The sequence below is a fragment of the Plectrocnemia conspersa genome, unplaced genomic scaffold (genome assembly GCF_051122295.1).
Source record: "Plectrocnemia conspersa isolate PC_06_02 unplaced genomic scaffold, ASM5112229v1 ptg000014l, whole genome shotgun sequence".
NCBI classification, from domain to species: domain Eukaryota; kingdom Metazoa; phylum Arthropoda; class Insecta; order Trichoptera; family Polycentropodidae; genus Plectrocnemia; species Plectrocnemia conspersa.
Genome location: NW_028277178.1, coordinates 12,416,578 through 12,435,554, shown reverse-complemented (window position 1 = coordinate 12,435,554; position 18,977 = coordinate 12,416,578). Strand labels below are relative to the sequence as shown.

General features: G+C 29.8%; 2 protein-coding genes across 2 annotated transcripts; both read right to left on the bottom strand.

The window, feature by feature from the left end:
- Nucleotides 1-1,629: 1,629 nt before the first annotated feature.
- Nucleotides 1,630-2,602, bottom strand: LOC148226233 (uncharacterized). Its single transcript, XM_088203940.1, has 2 exons — nt 2,544-2,602; nt 1,630-2,465 (listed from the first exon to the last, which is right to left on the bottom strand). The coding sequence occupies exons 1-2, from the start codon at nt 2,553-2,555 to the stop codon at nt 1,692-1,694; spliced, it is 786 nt and encodes a 261-aa protein (XP_088060066.1). The 5' UTR covers nt 2,556-2,602; the 3' UTR covers nt 1,630-1,691.
- A 3,140-nt stretch (nt 2,603-5,742) lies between these two features.
- LOC148226232 (uncharacterized) lies at nt 5,743-6,757 on the bottom strand. The gene is made up of 2 exons (XM_088203942.1): nt 6,602-6,757; nt 5,743-6,527 (listed from the first exon to the last, which is right to left on the bottom strand). Exons 1-2 carry the CDS (start codon nt 6,665-6,667, stop codon nt 5,868-5,870), a joined length of 726 nt encoding a protein of 241 aa, XP_088060068.1. The 5' UTR covers nt 6,668-6,757; the 3' UTR covers nt 5,743-5,867.
- Between the last annotated feature and the right edge of the window lie 12,220 nt (nt 6,758-18,977).

Genomic DNA, 18,977 nt, shown 5'->3' with positions numbered 1-18,977 from the left:
TATTACATATGTATTGATACATATCAAACAACAGTAAAATTCAGTATGTCCTAAAAATGTTTAATGCCATTAATATACTTATGCAGTAAGAAGTTCCCAAATTCATTATGGCGCCAACAATGATTGTCGTTAGCAATTATTTAAGGCTTGTATTTTTCGGAACAGAATTTTAATACTGTTCTTTTCAGAATTTATATTACATGAGAAACAATTTTTATTAAAAGTTCAGAGTATAAGTGATCAGAATAAATATTAGATAGATAAACTTTATATTAATTTGCCAGAATTTATAATAAATATTTAGAATTTAATTTGGGTTGGTCATAATTTATATTAAATGGTAAGTATTATTTTGACTGATGATTCTTATCTCTTTTTTTATGCAGTATTTATTACAGCTCGTTGGACAGTATTTAAAAAGAATAGTCAGTATTTATATTATATGATCTGTATTTTAACCTCAAGGTCAGTTTTATGTTGACAAATGTTGAGTATGATAATCATTTTCGGGCCAACTTGTTTGGTTGGGCTCGCAACATTGTCAAATGTCAACACAACAAGCTAAACGTGCTCTCCGCCACCGTTCTGTCGTTATTCCCGCCTCGTTCGTCGATCTGAATATCTTCGCGTCCTACATACAATTAAATAAATTCGTTGAGAGTTATTCATGAAGTGTTCAATAGTCTGACCAAAGCTCATTCGCTACCGCTCGCTCGCACCTAACCCGTCCAATTGTTTCAGTGCGAGCGAGAAATTTTATAAGATAATGCTCAAATAAATAATTTATTGCCCTTTCAAATTTATCAAGATTATATTATTTTAAATTTATATATTCGTCCTTTATTTTTAATCAAATCGTCCTTTATTTTTATTTTAAACATATGCTTTTTTATTCTAATCATTTGATATTTATTTTTACAATAAATAATATAAGTATGACCAGGCTGTTAATAAAATTCTGACAGAAATTTAAGTTCATTCTGATCTAAAGTTGACTTTATTTCTGAACATTTAATTTGTAGCTTTTATTTGATACTCTCACAAACAACGATATATCGTTGTTTAGCAGCCAAAGAACTAAACGTCTTTTTTATATTTATCTTTAAATATTGATAACAAACAATATATGATTACGATTGGTTTTATATTCTCAATATGCACTCGTTTCTAAATAATGTAAAAGGCAAGAAAAAATATTTCATCCACATGACCATGAGCGAATATAAAACTTTGAATAGTAGTAGCACTTTCCATTCATTATGGCCCAACCATGCTATTTATACTTAATAAATACATTACAATTATTAGTTTATAAATACTTGAACACACTTATGAAAGAAAAATCCAGCTACACCTATTTTAATCATGTAAAGATTTATTGTGCACAAAAATCTTAATATTAACTCTAATGGATATAGCAATATTTTTTTTATTTATGAGATTATTATCGTAGTCCAATTATGTAGTAATTTTTATGGATATATAGCATAATTTCCTAAATTTCTTAATGAGAAAATAAATGTCAGCTCCTTGAAAAAATTGTCAGCAATATTGATTAATATAGCACCCATCTAAAAAATGATATGAATTATGAATTTAATAAAAAATTATGTTATTTTATAATAAATATTTATTTATTTTTTCTAATTTTCGTTTTGTTCGTACATTAAGGTAAATCAATCGTCATTGACTTAATAGGCATAGGCGTATTTAGCGGCTACGTTATTGTAAGCCAATGGGGTAGAGTATGCTACTGGAGCGGCAATATGTCCAGCAGAGTAGGCGAGGGGAGCAGTGTTGTAGGCAGCTGAGTAGGAGACTGGAGCGGTGTTGTAGGTAGATGAGTAGGCAACTGGAGCGGTGTTGTAGGCAGCTGAGTATGCGACTGGAGCGGTGTTGTAAGCAGCTGAATAAGCGACTGGAGCGGCTACTTGAGCAGCAGAGTAGGCGAGTGGAGCAGCTACTTGCGCAGAGTAAGCTACTGGAGCAGCTACTTGTGCGGAGTAAGCTAATGGAGCAGCTACTTGTGCGGAGTAAGCTAATGGAGCAGCTACTTGAGCGGAGTAAGCTACTGGAGCAGCTACTTGAGCGGAGTATGCGACTGGGGCGGCGGAATAAGCCAATGGAGTGGCTACGGCACGGGCTTCGACAACAGTTGGAGCGGCAGCTACGACTGGAGCGGCATGGACGAAGGCATCCTTGCGGACTACTGCGTTGAATCCATTAATGGGATCAGCGGTGTAGTCTACGGTACGGCGAGTTCCATCAGCATCGTTGAGGGCATATTGTCCCGAAACTACATCTCCGGAGCGGGTCTCGTGTTGGCTCTTGGAGTCACCAGTATGGGGATCCTCGACTCCGTACGAGTAGCTGTATTGTGGTACGTGGTCGTATTCGCTGTTTACATAAGTAACAGGAATGGCACTAGCGCTGGCCATGGCCACTACGGCGGCGAAGAACAAGAACTGAAAAGATAAAATAATATTAATATTAGTAATATGATCATTATTACAATAGAATATCAACAAATATGGCAAACATACTTTGTATGCCATTTTAGTTAGGAACTTGTGCTACAGAAGACTGAATCACAAATGATACTGTTTCAGTTTTGGCTTGGCCTTTTATATTCTGATAGTTCCTGTGCTCCTTACATAAAAAAGTATTGCAAATTTATAACGTTCATTGCACTATAATATAGAATGGTAGGCGATAATGTTTGTTATTGCAATGGTAATAAGAGCTACAATTAACAAATTAGCTCAATAATTTAACCTTCAATGCCAAATAATAAAAAATTTGAAATATTTTTTTAACCATATAAGATTATCTTAATTAATAGTGTCACTTTAAACTATAGACAAAAGGTTAAATGTTTTTATGGATTTAGAACAATACAAAGGTCAGAATTTTTATTTTTATTTTAATAGTACAAGTGCGTATCGAATTTTTTCAATAATTTATGTTAATAAAGTAAAAGCAGTTTCTCAAACATATTTTTATTTTTAAAGTTCATAAATAAATACAATAATAATTAAATACATAAATTAGTAACAAATATACAACTGATGATGTCCGCCATCTAGATATGCGTAATTTTAAAACTTTCTAATAATTCAACATACATATATCATATATACTATAAAAAATACTAAAAAAAATTTTAATTGACATCAAATCCTGTACGAAATATTAATTTCTTTTAATCTCAAGATTTTTCTATTCTCCTCGACGAGTGTTTAATTTTTTAAGGACTAAACGACACATGCAAAATATCGTGAAATGAAAGTCCTATAATAATAAATATTTATATGCATAGTGATATTTTTGTTATTATTGTAGTTATTTGTAATTTTGCTATTCTTGCTACATAGTAGTTAAGATCATCTATAACTTCGTTTAGTAATATATCATATGCATATATAGATGTATTTAGTAATACAAAATTCATATGGCAAAATCTGTATTTTTTTTTCTTTTAAAATGAATAGTAACAGAAAAAAACTAACAAATTTTAATTCTGATTATCAAAATTTCTCCACGCTGGAATTCTATGGCAAAAAAATAACAACCCGATTTACTAAAAATAAGACATATAATTTAAAATATGAATATAAAGGAGAATTCTCATATATCGGTGTTTATTTATAAACAGTAGCAGTGGGAAACCTTTGCCGTTTCAATATACATAATATTTTAAATAAACAACATCATAGTAATTGATTATACATTGAGTTCTTCATTTTGTATTATATATTATATATCATCTAATGGAGTGTTTCTCAAACTGGGTCCGCGGTCTCCTAGGGAACTGTGAATGGATCACTTATTTAAAATTCGTATAATCGTAATAAAACGGGGAAAAACAATCGTGAATTAGCTGCATAATCATTTTTGTGATAAATTTGTGATTCGTGAATATTTTTTTGATAACTAAAATTATGTTTTTGTGATTCGTGATTTTTTCAATTTAGAGTTTTTATTGTTTTTTACCGTACTACAATGGCTATCGAATACAAGTTATCAGAGGATGAAACCGAAAGTTATTTTGGTGATTCAGTTCTACTACAAACAGTTCATCTTCGAGCAGCACATCGGATACTATAATATAATCCAATTACCCCAGGACACACATTGGTCCGAAATGAGAAAAAACACCCCCGAGATTTACGTTTTCTGGAGAATCTGGAATAAAATTCGAAGAATTGATCTCAAATAACATTTTGCAGTTTTAAGAGTTTTATTCCGAAGATGAAATAATTATAGTATATGTGCATAGAACCAAATTGATACACAAATTCAAAAAATGCTTCATTATTAACCCGACCTTCTACTTCACGTTCTTCTAAAACGTCTACATGGAAACCCAATTCTAATCCAGAGTAAAGGGTATTTTTAGCTTTGCAAATTTTACAAAGCATAAATAAAAAACTCGAGGATTTTTTTTTTGGTAAACCAGATCAATTCTACATACCTCTTTTTTGATGAAACTATGTCGAGATGAAGAATTGAAGAATATAATAATAGTACGTACGATCCCAAAAATCATCCAAACCCCAAACTTACGTATATAATTTTAAAAGGCAATATAAATTCAGCTAAAACTTATTTTTTAACAAGATTCAAAATAAAGCGGCTTCTATTTTACACATTTTTTGCTAAGTATTAATAATTAATGATCAGTTTTTCACACAAAATAATAATAATAATAAATGAAAACAACTTTATATGTAAATTATTAAACAATAATTAAAAAAAGTTTTGTACATTTCACCCTCGGTTTTTTTAAAGGTTTAAAATAACCGAGGGTGAAGTGGTTTTACTAATAGCCTGTATGTTAATTATAGTTCATTTTAATTTTAAATTTTTAAAGGGCCCACGAGACATATTTTTTTATAAAGACCGCCACGCACGAAATCCTACAAAAGTTTGAGAAATAATGGGCTAACATGTGCTAGTCATACTATTTATAATATTTGATTAAATGAATTATCTTTGGCTTTAAATGTTAATTAGTTTATTGCATATTTAGTTGATAATTATTTAATAATACCTCTTTTTTTCAACCTTAGCGATTCATGAAAATCTCTCTTTTTTCCAAAATAGCAGGTAATCATACAAGAGACATCACAAAAAATAACAACTGTGTTTTTATTTCAATTGACTCTGCAGTTGTACAAATAACTTCGTACACCTATTAGAAAAGATGAATGTAAACATAATATGAAATAGAAAAGGTATAGATAAATCTAGAAGCTCATTTTGATTAATTAAGGTAAACCATAAAAACCATAACTATATAACCAGCACGTTCGACAAGTGGCTGAAGTCTCTAACTATTGACCAGATAGATCATCACAGATTAGGTTACCCTAGATTTTCTCAATCTCACGAATGAATATCGTAATGATTAATTTAAATTAAGCTAGGTTTTTACATACATTGTATATGGTATTGAAAACTCTCTAATAATGAGCTAATACAGCTCATAGAAAATATCATATAATTATTGAAAATAAAATATAGTTAACAAAACAATCAATATTATTAAAATAATGTTTTAAAAAAATATTTATTATACACGTGTATTTTCACGTGTTTTATTATTTTATTTCTTACTTCACTTTTTTTAATTATTGGTGATTTATTGCTTGAATAAAGCATTTATTTGAATGTCTCGTTTATAAAAATTATAATACTTTCTTATAATATATAGGTAATTGTGTTGGAATAAAAAATATATTTTTTTATAATAAATTATTTATTTTATTTTTTCCTATTTTTCTTTTATATATTTACAGATGTTACAATTTCGTATCAATGTAGATTTTTGTCGTAATATAATTACTTTTAACTATTCGTTTCTTTTAATAGGCGTATGCGTATTTGGCTACGGTGTTGTAAGCCAATGGGGTGTTGTATGCGACTGGACCGGCGGAGTAAGCAAGGGGAGCGCCTTGGTAGGCAGCTGAGTAAGCGACTGGAGCACCGTGGTAGGCAACTGAACCAGCAGAATAAGCGACTGGAGCGCCTTGGTAGGCTACTGGACCAGCAGAGTAAGCGACTTGAGCACCATGGTAGGCAACTGGGCCAGCAGAGTAAGCGGCTGGAGCAGCTGAGTAAGCTACTGGAGCAGCAGAGTAAGCTACTGGAGCAGCAGAGTAAGCTACTGGAGCAACGGCGCGGGCTACGGTGACGGCTGGAGCGGCAGCTACGACTGGAGCGGCAGCTACGATTGGAGCGGCATGGACGAGGGCATCCTTGCGGACTACGGCGTTGAATCCATTAATGGGATCAGCGGTGTAGTCTACGGTGCGGCGAGTTCCATCAGCATCATTGAGGGCATATTGTCCCGAGACTACATCTCCGGAGCGGGTCTCGTGTTGGCTCTTGGAGTCGCCAGTATGGGGATCCTCGACTCCGTATGAGTAGCTGTATTGTGGTACATGGTCGTATTCGGAGTTAACATAAGCAAGAGGGATGGCACTTGCGCTGGCCATAGCCACTACGGCGGCGAAGAACAAGAACTGAAATAATAATTAGTTTATTAGTGATATAATCCTTATTTTGATAGTAAATTTTTAATTGAATGCTAACTCACTCTGAATGCCATTTTTGCTAAGGAACTTGTGCTACAGCAGGCTGAATCACAAATGATAATGTTCATAGCACCGCCCGTGCTTTATATAGGTAGAGTGGCTCCTGTGCGGTGAGTAAAAAACGGACATTCCTCTTCATTGTACGATACGCCGCCAATACGAAGCAGTGTGAATGTCAAGTTAGTCAGTAGTTGTGCCAAGCAACAATTGCTCAAGAAACGATCGTTGTTTCGATATTATCTTGGATTTGCTTCGAGCGACCTTCTAGGCCTATCGGGCGGGGTCTCTCGGACTTTACGGTGATTATCGCGACTATATAGTTTGCTGCAGTAAATGTCTAGATATATCCTTTTTAAATATCATACGAATGTTTCATTGAAAGAGCATAAAATAAACAATAACATTTTGCCAAATAACTTATAGCAAACTCTACATTGGTTACATTTACTATTTAAATGTATTCTATAAATTCGAAAGTAAAGTTAAAATTGACATAGACAATTTAATTATTTCTGCTGCCGAAAAGACTCATTCAGTTGCTGTTGATTTGAGTTTTATTGTCAGCAATGATTTACAGCAAATACAACTAAAATAAAATAAAAAAAGAATATCATTATAATTTTTTCAAAAAAACTCAAAATTAAACATTTTTCGAATTTATTTTAAATCAACAAAAATGTTTGTTAATCTATTAAAAAAGTCCACAGTCGCATTATAATAACTCAGAAATATGAGTAATTTCTGAAATTTCGTCTATAAAAAAGTAGTTATTTCTTATCCTATGTCGGCTAAATAATTTAAATACAGAAAGATATTTTTAAAAAAAAAAAAAAAGCTTACAATAAGCTATATATACAGCGTCGGTACATCTAGGAAAAATTTCAACTACCTGTATTTTTAGAGTTAGTGCAATATTAATTAAGATTTTTTCTAATATTCCAACTCAAATATAAACGAATAGTTAAACAAATATTTGAATAAGTTAAAAATCGAAGCTCTAATTGAGGTACATAGTGATTATGTGGAAGAAAAAATTAAAAGACTTCTAAAAGTATCATCAGTTAATACTAAAATAATATTTTCTGGTATTTGTATCACTACTTTCATTTTTTTACTGTATGGAAAAATGAGCGTAATATATGCTGGCATGTAATAAAAATAACATCGCGAAGGGAGAATTGTAAAATTAAGCGATGTTTATTTCTAATTAATGATTTTCCCAATTTCCCAATAAATGTAATATCGAAAAAAAATGCGAAGAACGGTTTTCGGCGATTCACCAATTATTCCAACTAGCAACAACACTAGATTAATAGATATATACTTCTTAAATATATAATCCGAACGATCCAAATTAAGAATTTAACCGCAACTTCCACTTGATTGAATATTTTTTGCATCACTTTTTTGCTCGCAATAAAAAAATCGAACTAGTTTTTCGAACCGGCCTAACAATGCGGAAGGTCGCTCGGACTCGAGACGGATGGTGATACATTCGAGTATCCTTTTTGTCTTTGTCGATCATTTTTATTTGCCCATTCGTCAGGCTTTATATGCCGAATCGCCCACCGAACCGAATGCAAGACTGTCTTTATATCCATTAAAACGTCAATCTAATCCCGAGTGTGTTGTCCGGCCTTTGCAGATTTTTACTATCTCAGAGCCCCGGGCGTGAGATAAATAGTAAAGGGTACTGGCCGACATTGAGAACTGCTAATCGGCCACGTCAGTGTTACGTTTATGACGTAAAAATCAAATCATTACACAATTTCCTTATCCGGTCGCCATTAGATATTGCGTAAAATTAAATTTCAATGTCATTGTTAGATTTTGCGAATCATCGTTTGATTTAGTACATATTTTAACGATTTTAATAACTCTTAAATAAATTTAAAATTATTTAACAAACAAACTATTATATAGGGACATGATATAACTGAGTCGTAATACTGTAGTGACCAACTACCATATCGTCTATGTACGATCTTGATTGATGAATAAGGATTACATACCTCCCACTAGTTACAATGCTCTTTCGACTTTAAACAATGGTGTTGACAAGTTTTATCAATAGTTTTATACTACAGGATAGTCAAAAATAAATTAAACTACGTAAAATAGTGAAATTAAATAAATTTTCAAATAATGGAAACAATAACCGTTTAGAAAAAAGCTCACGCTGTAAAGCTAAAGCTGTAAAAAATAAATATAAATTAATATAATTATATTATGAAAGAATATTATATATGAAGCTAAAAAAACACTATCGTTAGTCATATTTATTTAAATCAATCTTTGTTATTCGATAACTTATTTTTAAGTTTTTAACGGTATATTTTATATGTAAATACAAATAAATGTATTAAAGTATCTAGAATTTTAGATATATCATATCATACAGATAATTTATTTAATTTAGGAATTAATAATTTTTTTTTTCGAACGGTAAAATGGCATGATTTGAAACTACCAAGTTTACAGAAAAGCAAAAACAACACATACTCACTATTACTAACGTCATAATGGTTAATCTAAACTTCAATATACTAATCTTTTCATTATTAGGATGTATGTTATAATACATTAAAATACGTTTTTTTTATTTTACAAGTAAGTGTTTATTTATTAAGATAAAGATTTGTTTTATTCTTATTCGATTCTCTAATGATTCAGAAAACAAACAATTTATCGTCCACTATATACATATTGTTTTTATTTGTATTTATTGTGACAATTAAAATAAGCTATGAATCACTAAATAAGCCCGATCATCTGGATTAATCAAGTGTAAAAATATGTATAAACAAAGCAGTTAAATATTTAGTTAAATAAAAAATAAAAATAGAGTTACTTAGCATAAAAAAATCATAAACATTTTTTATTTAAAAAATGTCTATGTAATGTAAGTTTTTTTACAACAAAGAACTAAATGCGTCATATTTTATTCTTATTTTCTAATTCGTTCTAATTTTAATTAATGTTGATACTGCAAGTGTATTTTTTTTTTGCTGAACGTAGATTTAATATATTTTTTAAAACAATAGACACTGAAACTATCATAAAATTTTAAAAACTGCAAAACTTAAGATTATTTTACAAAATACAAAAATAAATAATCATTTTAATCAATTTTTATTTTTAAACAATACATAGATTTGTTATATAACACTACCTTTATTAATTTATAGTTAAGTGAGAACTATAGTTAATAATAATGAAATATTTTCTATTGAAATAAAATACATAGCAAATGATAATTTAATTTATTTTATCATATAGGCTTTTTAATTTATTGTAGTATAATTTTAAGACCCCTTACTCTAATTATCCTTTCTTATAATAATAATTCAGTTCTCATAAAATATCTGTATAAATCGAAGCTTTCAAATCTCATTTCATTATTGGATGCTGCAATGGAATATATTATTAAGTCGTAATGATACAATTTTATATAAATAAATAAAAAAATTAAACTTTTATTTTAATTTATAATTGGATTTTGCATTTTTAAATATATTTTTTCTTTCACATTAAAGTGAATTTCAGTTTATTGTTTGAAAGACTTTTCTGCTCAAACTTAATTTACCTTTGTATAAAAAAACGCGTTTTAATATTTATTAAACCAAATAAAATAAAACTGTAATATTAATAGACAACTTAAGATTAAATCTTTACCAATGAAACATAACAGCTATAGAATCATCGCAAGAACTAGTGATCTTTATTTTTGACCTCTTATTCCTACTTGCCTTTGTACAACATAATTTATATTAATTTATAAAGTCTATGCATTAGACAAATAAGATCTTTGTCGATAGTCAAAGGTATTGCGGGTAAACGCCTTGTCATTTCCATCGGTACAACCTTGAACTGCTGCAGCAGAGAGCGTGGTTAAATAATAAACAATGGTCTATTCTACTGGTAATCGAGTGGGTTGGTAGAATTTGCTCGCGATTTGAGGGCGTTCATACCAGATACACCTTTCTTCGAACTTGAATTGCCCACATCGACTGTATCGAATGCCCAAATTGGAGCAGAAGCAGGAAACTAAAAATCAAGGTAAAACGTATACGAAAGAGACGACAGAATTGCGAAACAAAATTGATTATATCTCAAAAGTCGACTGGTATCTGAACCTACACAAATGCTTTTCTTTGCTAGTTTTACTCTTTTTTTACACAATGATATTAGCAATTCCTTTTTTATACATTTTCTCGTCTGAAATATCTAAGGGATGCCTTTCGTATAGGTCTGACCAACCAAGGGGGAAGCCCCGGCGACGGACCATATGCGGAGTGAAGCCATTTATGGTGGAGCCGACCGGCCAAAGGCGAAGCTCCAGTGGTGGCCCGCTGGTCTTCTGTGAAAGCCTTCTTTTGAGGTTCAATAAAAAGGACTTTCTGGGAAACAAAACTTTTCAGAATTATGTATGTGACTCGTCGAAATTTTTATCGAAATGTCAACAATTTTTGAAAAGCAGCTCTTATCTCATTCTGAGAAACGCACATAATGGATTGGTTTACGTGGATTACTCTATATCAGGGTTCGGCAACCTATGACTCGCAGGTCACCAAGTGACCCGTTTGAATTATGCAAATAGCATTTTGTTTTTCTTGTATATATGTATATGTGCCGGAATATGTGTTACGATGTTATAACAAGACCACATATATGGTTGTTAGGACCAAAATATTCACATTTTAATTATTTTGCCTCGCAGCCAAAAAAAGGTTGCCGAGACCTGCTCTACATATATTTTGTATTGATAGCAAATGTGAAATATGTTTACAAGTCAAAGAAGGTAAAATTTTCAAATACTTTTAAAAATAATGTTTTAACGCTCAATTGTTACTAATTTTATTATATTATTAATAAACTATTTTTAACATAATAAATACAAAAATAAGGATACATACATATGCATGTATAGTGCACACCATTAGCAAAATAAAATTAAATATTAATTTTATCATACTTAATCAATCGCTATTTATTTTATAGTTTTTAACGAAATTGATTATACATAAATAAAATAAATAAATGAGATATCTAAATGAAGAAATTAAATAAATTTTTAAATAATAATAAATTACTAAATTATATTTATTTATTTTCTATTTATAAATGGTAAGTAACTATGCTAAAAAGAAAATAATAAATTATTATGACAACAGATGTCTATACTAAAAACCATAAGCAAAATTATATTGTACTTTACATAATATCTTCCCTTTTTTGTAAATATGTACGAGTATATTAAATAAAATCAATTTATTTATCGTCTGTATGTCCAAGTTTATTTAGAGAACGTATTAAATGATTTTTACGACTTTTGACGACTTTTTCTATTGTATTGCATATTTATCTATGAATACATAATCTTATTTTGGGGCTTAGGACTGAATGGTGTGAATCACTAAGTGGATCTTTCTGGTATATTTTTTGCTGAACAATACATTTATATATACCAATACATAGATTTGAATCAGAGCAGAGTCTTTGAGAGCCCTTAAAACGTCCTTTGATATTTGTATGTGTAGTCCGAATTCTTGCAAACCATATTCTGTTTTCTGCAAGCAGCGTTTAGCGAATGATAGACGGGTTTATTTTAACCAATTGGAGCAAATAATCAATCGCCACCCACTTACTAACGCTACTGTCGTCCGGTATGTGTATTTATACATGGTGGCAGTCAATAATTAAGTATATTATTTGATTACTTAACAGTACTTTTACGCTAATGAATGAGAGCAAAAGACTTTGCTAAGTGTGATAATGCCTCTTTAATTATTTTTTTTTTTTTGACTGCCCATTTGAGTAAGTATAATTATATTGTTTAAACGTGACAAATGGTTATAAGCATATTAACATAATTCTTAATTAGTAATTAATAATAAATTAAATAAAGATGCTTTATGAATACACTAGAGAAATCGCTTTATTAGAACAATTATGTGATTGCAGTTTTTAAAAAACCTTAAACAATAATCAAGGTGGCTAAAGCTTGTAAGACTATTTGTCACCACTAATTAATGTATTGTACTCATCAAAACAATCACTGCTCTGCTCAACAAATAATTATTATTAAAAAGGACCGTGTAACCAGCACAATATATTCATTCATAGATGGCAACATTAGATAAATACTTATGCTTCAATTTATACTTCTAGGAGCTTATACTGTATTTTGTTTAAATAGTGATTTCTCTCGAGAGTTGCTTTAGTAAGGCACATTTTTTAAATGGCACCTTCTAGCTCGTAATTATAAAGGATTATTTATTAAGTTTATTTTTGCACTTCCTAACCAATGGAAAAATAAATATATACATACATGCATTAACGGCGAATATATTTTATGTTGCTTAACAAAAAAATTTGTGCTATTATTCCATTTTAGATTAGATTCATATTGTATTTTACCCTGACAAACATTCTAGCATGAGGCAGTATTAAATTAATATATTATATCACCTTCTTTAAATTAGGGAAAGGCTAAATACACTTATATATTTACATTCGCACTTTTTTATAATCAACTCGATATTACCTTAACTCAAATCGCCAACTAAATGGTATATAACTCAGTTTGTTATGCGTATATAAGTACATATCAGTGGCGTGCGATCCATACATGCAGTAAATTCAAAACGTCAACCGCATACATGTATAAATAAAGAGAAATGCAGTTGTCAACTCCTATTTTTTTCTATTTATCAGTCCCCAGTCAATCTCCATTTATACTAATTTTGGTTTGTTTTACACAAAATGAACTGTTACAAAAAAAAAAAACAACAGCAAAACACATTTTTATTTTCGATTATAAAAAAGTAAAAGCAGGAAAAAAATAATTAAAATCGTACGAAAAAAATATTTAAATTAAAAAACGGAATGAAAGACATCGTTTTTTTTGTATATTTAGCAACAAATTCGATTTATTTGTATTTTATATTTTCACATGTCCGACATATTCTCAAAAAGTTGAAATATTACATAATGCCTTATACAATTTGTCTTTTCAGAGGGAGAGCTTTTGCAGGAGCCGGCTTCCTCAAGGAGCTGAGCCCCCGGAAGACACCAGCTCGCGGCACGGTGGCTACTGGTCATGCCTAACATCGTCAGCTGCACAGTTATCAATTTTCAAAGGCATGATCCGTTTGCCTCGGGCCTAAAAAATGTTCAACCCTATTCCACCACCATCACTGCACGTTTTCACTTTTTTTTAAATATATATATATATATATATATATATTTATATATATATATATATATATATATATATATATATATATATATATATATATATATATATATATATATATATATATATATATATATATTGTGTGTACGTATATATAGATGTATATATGATAATTAATCGTAAAAAAAAACAATCTTAATATAAATCACAAATTGTGCTATACTTAAATTAGGGAATTACAAATATAAAGGTTGATTGAAAAAATCACAGACATATTTTATAACGGACACAGACCATTTCATGAAAAACAATAATATATATATTTTGAAGCCTTACTATTTCCGCGTTCGTAAGCCTACATAGAAAACCCTAATTAGTTTTACAACCGAAGGTTTAAAATTTGCGCTTTACAGTCAAATTCATACCCATCACTTTTGACACACTCAAGCTAAGTTTAACCGAACGGTTACTACGAGCGTCCGGTCACTACTACGTTTGATCCTCAATACACTTTTTTAATAAATATATATATATGAATATATACGCATACATAAACATTAACAAAAGAAACTCAAATTGTACCGGAATCAACTGAAACTTGACACATAATCGGTCGGTGTCATTCTAAAATGTATCCACACCATAGGCATAACTTCGCACAGGTCCACCATGTTCACTTTTTTTATATACTTGAGACAACATCAATCGAGAAAATAATTTTTATTTTTGGCGAATACTTTAGAAAAATCCATTTTTTTTTTATTTATTTTTTTTTAATTTGTACTGACAGTTATACGTATAACAAGATATTTGTGATAAATTTGTACTCTTGTATTTGTTTCATTACACAATGTATATATATATGTATATATATATTTTATCATATATATAAATACCACATAAAATTCTTCTTTCAGAAGTATTAGACATTTACATATTAAGTATAGGGCCTGCGTCATTGCGAAGTAGTTAAATCTTCGACGCTCTCAACGAGCTTCTCGGTTATACATCATGATGACGAGCTTATGACAATGCCTTACATAACATCAATTATTGTTATATATTATAATGAATACACCTATTATCTCTCAACACATTTAAGAAGTGCAGTTTGCTAAGAAAAATCATACGAATCGTGCAAGTGGCTCGAATGTTAACCCACTCATAATAAACATTTATATAAGTTAATACAATATTTTTGTCTTTAACATAGTGCACATTGCAGTATACTAGAGATGTAATAGTAACTCATGTATCATAGTAACAAGCTCTGGACGGGAACGACGTCGGTGACTGCCGGCGGTATTGCCATCATCCGAAAGCTATAAATCGTTAATAATGAACACCGAAACACAATTTCTTATAAACTTTGATGATTCGACGATGAACGCAACTCAGGACGACGAAAGCACAAAAACGGTATAAAACTGCACTATATAATTGTATACATATTATATCATAAAATGTATTTTGAGTTAATTAAAACTACTATCCACTGTTACACCAAACATCGATAAGATATATATATTCAGAATTTCGAAAAAAAGAAGCTTATGATAATAATAGTGAAATAGGATTCGTATGAATTAAAAATAAAGACATGTATGTGTTTTTTATTATTATTTTGTGATAAGGTGGTTTTTTTAATCGTAATAAAAATAAATAAATAAAACAAAATAAAATAAAAATTTTGTTAAATTTTAATTGGATAAATCCTAACAAACAATTATATTAATTTGCGTTTATATCCAACGTAAAACATATATATAACATCTATACAACATAAATGATAATAAAAGTAAAAACCACTGGGGCTATTTTTATACTCCCGTTAGATCGAGAGTCTGCATTAAAGGTACAATTTGTATTATATCTTTTAGATTACTGAGTAATAATGAGACATGTGGTGAGCTCAAACTGAAATAAAAATAAAATAAAAAATGTGTCTTACTCGAATACTTTGCTGCCAAAACTTTAAAATTTGATAATGAGGAACTAAAAAAAATCCACGGATATATAATGCATTGCCTATAAATATATATATATGTATATATATATATATATATAATTTATGTATGTATAGAAATATAATTATATATAATAAACATTATGTAACTTTAAAACAAAATGAGGTAGAACGGTAAGAGATTATGACAAGACTAATACCTATTGTAAATTATTATACATTCGATGGGCATTTGCGACAATGGCCATCTGGCTCTGTACAGAGCTTTGATCTCTCAAGAAATACACCAACAAACTACGCTGCAGAGATTCAAACCGAATTAATCAGATGCTGTTTAAAGACTAATAATTTGATATCTATAAGTTCTCTTATTTTTATACTGTCTGTATAATACATCAATTATTGCCAGATTTTACATGTATGTATGTATGTAGTCTTACACAATTTAGGCGTCATGAACATGTGAGGTTATCTCAACTCACAAATCCATTCCGCTCATAACGAAGAACTCACAAATAACAAAAAGGTTTAAAAAAAAACATCTTTATTTATATAATTAATATTGTTAATGAATTTACATGAGTTTAATCTAAAATATTCATTCATTATATATCTGAAACCTGAGGTAGCTCATTTTTGTACTATCGATAAGTTGTGTCACTAAAAATAATAATTAAACTTAAGCTAGAGTATTGTAAAATATGATGGTATAATGAGGTAGATAAATTTTAGGATAAAAAAAATAACGGCTAGGCAGTGATGCTCGCAAGGTGACGAACTAAGGTCCCGTCTTTGACGGAACGTAGGAACTAGCAACACCGCAAAGGCAGCGCAGCAGCTAAAGGGTCTCCTCACCCTCGTATCTTTGGCTTAAATGCTGCGACTGGACTTCCGCACAAAAAAAACTAAACATACTTCTAAATAAACTAAAATTATTATATAAAATAAATTTCCCTGAAACTTTTTGAGCACATCGATAGGGAGAACTTATCTAATTACATAATCACTCACTGTTGAAATACTGTAAGTATCGTTTAAAAAGTAAAATAAAAATGCTTTCAGCAATATGTCGGCAATGATTGCAATGCATGAAATATGAGTGGAGTCAGAGGTCAGAGCTGACCACAAGTCTCTGGTATGGCATCTTAGAAACATAACACGACTATTTTAAAAAAAAATTAACAACACTTAAAAACTTGCAATATCATATTTTTTTGTTTTACAAGTTATTTTACTTCTAGATACACATATTATAAATAGCCTGTTCTGTTTTTAAAAAGTACCCTACCGTCGTAAGACTTGACACATAACATTTCAACGTACCTCCGTTTATACCCGTTTATATCCATGCACGACGTGCAATCGAATTAAAAAAACTTAATTAACCAATGACATTTTTGCCTCTCATATGCTCTTTGAACATCATAACGATTTGCTTGTTAGTACTTGATAACCATACCCCAAAAATAAACATGGAATTAAAAAAAAAACAACATAACAATAATAAGAATACCACGTCTAAATAATTTCAATCATATTGCAAATCATTACAATCACTTACTCGGGAAATTTTTAAGCCTTAATTAAACAATAAAATAATCAAAAACTAAAAACAAATCACAAAATTTGTCTGAATTTGAAATTCATATGCATACAGGCGTACGGAGTGTACATATACATTTTTTATTTGCCCCTCCGTCGCTACCCGTAAATGGGAAATGATACAATTACAAAAAAATTTCTGTTTAACAGAATCACCGTAACATAAAAAGTAAAAATAAACATATATTTCATAAATGTATATCCATATGTGTATATATAAATATTTGTTTACATATGCGCACATATATTTATACATAATATAAAACACAAAATAGCCGATTATAAACGAACTTTTTTTAATATATTGTATATATATGTATATAATATCTAAACACAAGAAATAAGTAGAACATTTTACTCTCACGCGTCAACACAAGCATCCATCGGCTCGGCCGTCTGCCAAAACCTAATCGTAAAATATTCTCGCTCCGATAATTCTGCATAAACTATCCGTAAAAATTATTAGCGAACTGCTTACTTTATATATTATATAAGTGATTACTAATCAGACTCCGTTTATATTCCAGGTTTGCATAGTAATTAATAGTTAGCGTCGGATGAAGGACATATTAATAAAAACAAAATGCTCAGAGGGACACTTGAAAGGCAAAGACAGAAAGATTACCAACTAACAAAGTCAACACTAATAAAAGTTATTCTTTTGCATTTATATATATAAAAATTAAACCCTGTAAAATAAGTAATATATTTATACTCTTCTGTAAATATGTATTTCATTATTTATATTATAAAAATAAATATTTTTGGCTATTGTACTTGAAACATTTTAAAATCTGCAATTATTCTCCCTATAATATATAAACCTGACTATTGTAAACAATATTTTTATAATAATAAATCTCGACTTAACTCATTAACTATATTGCATTTTCAATACAAATAATAAATAATATAAATGTCATGAACATGATTACTGTATTGCCTCGAGTAATAATAAATCAATGTACTGTATAAGGGTACTGCAATTGATGGAACGTAAAAATACTGCTATTTGAGGTATTTGTAGTATATTTAATACGCGACAGAGCTAAAACACTTCGCCACGGACAAATCTGGCTATAGGGAAAAGCACTAGGTGTTTGCTAAGTTTTATCCCTTTTGTTAAAACATTTTTTGAAAATAAACTTACACATTGAACGTGATTAGCCCTTAAGTCATATATTACATATTAAGTTATATTTGCCAAGAAAAATGTAAATTCTTGAACATGATATCAAAAGGTTAACAGAAACATTTTACTGTCTCTAATATTGAAAGTTTTTAATTTAAATTTATCAAAGAAGTTTCCAAAAAACACTGAAAAATATTAATTTTATCTTTAAATAATAAATATTTATTCTCAAATGACATATATGTAGGATCATTATATTAAAAATAGATCATAATAGCGTAACCCTCCTTCTACAATCTGTACCATTAAATTAATAATTGCATATAGATGAAAGGAATGGTAGATTTAATATTAGGATCCTGACAGTAGTGCCAGTAACGTCAATGGCAAGACTTTATGTTCTTTAAAGATCCCACATAGTATATCATATAAATTAAATGTAAAATATATAAATCATTTTCATAAAATATTTTTTAATCA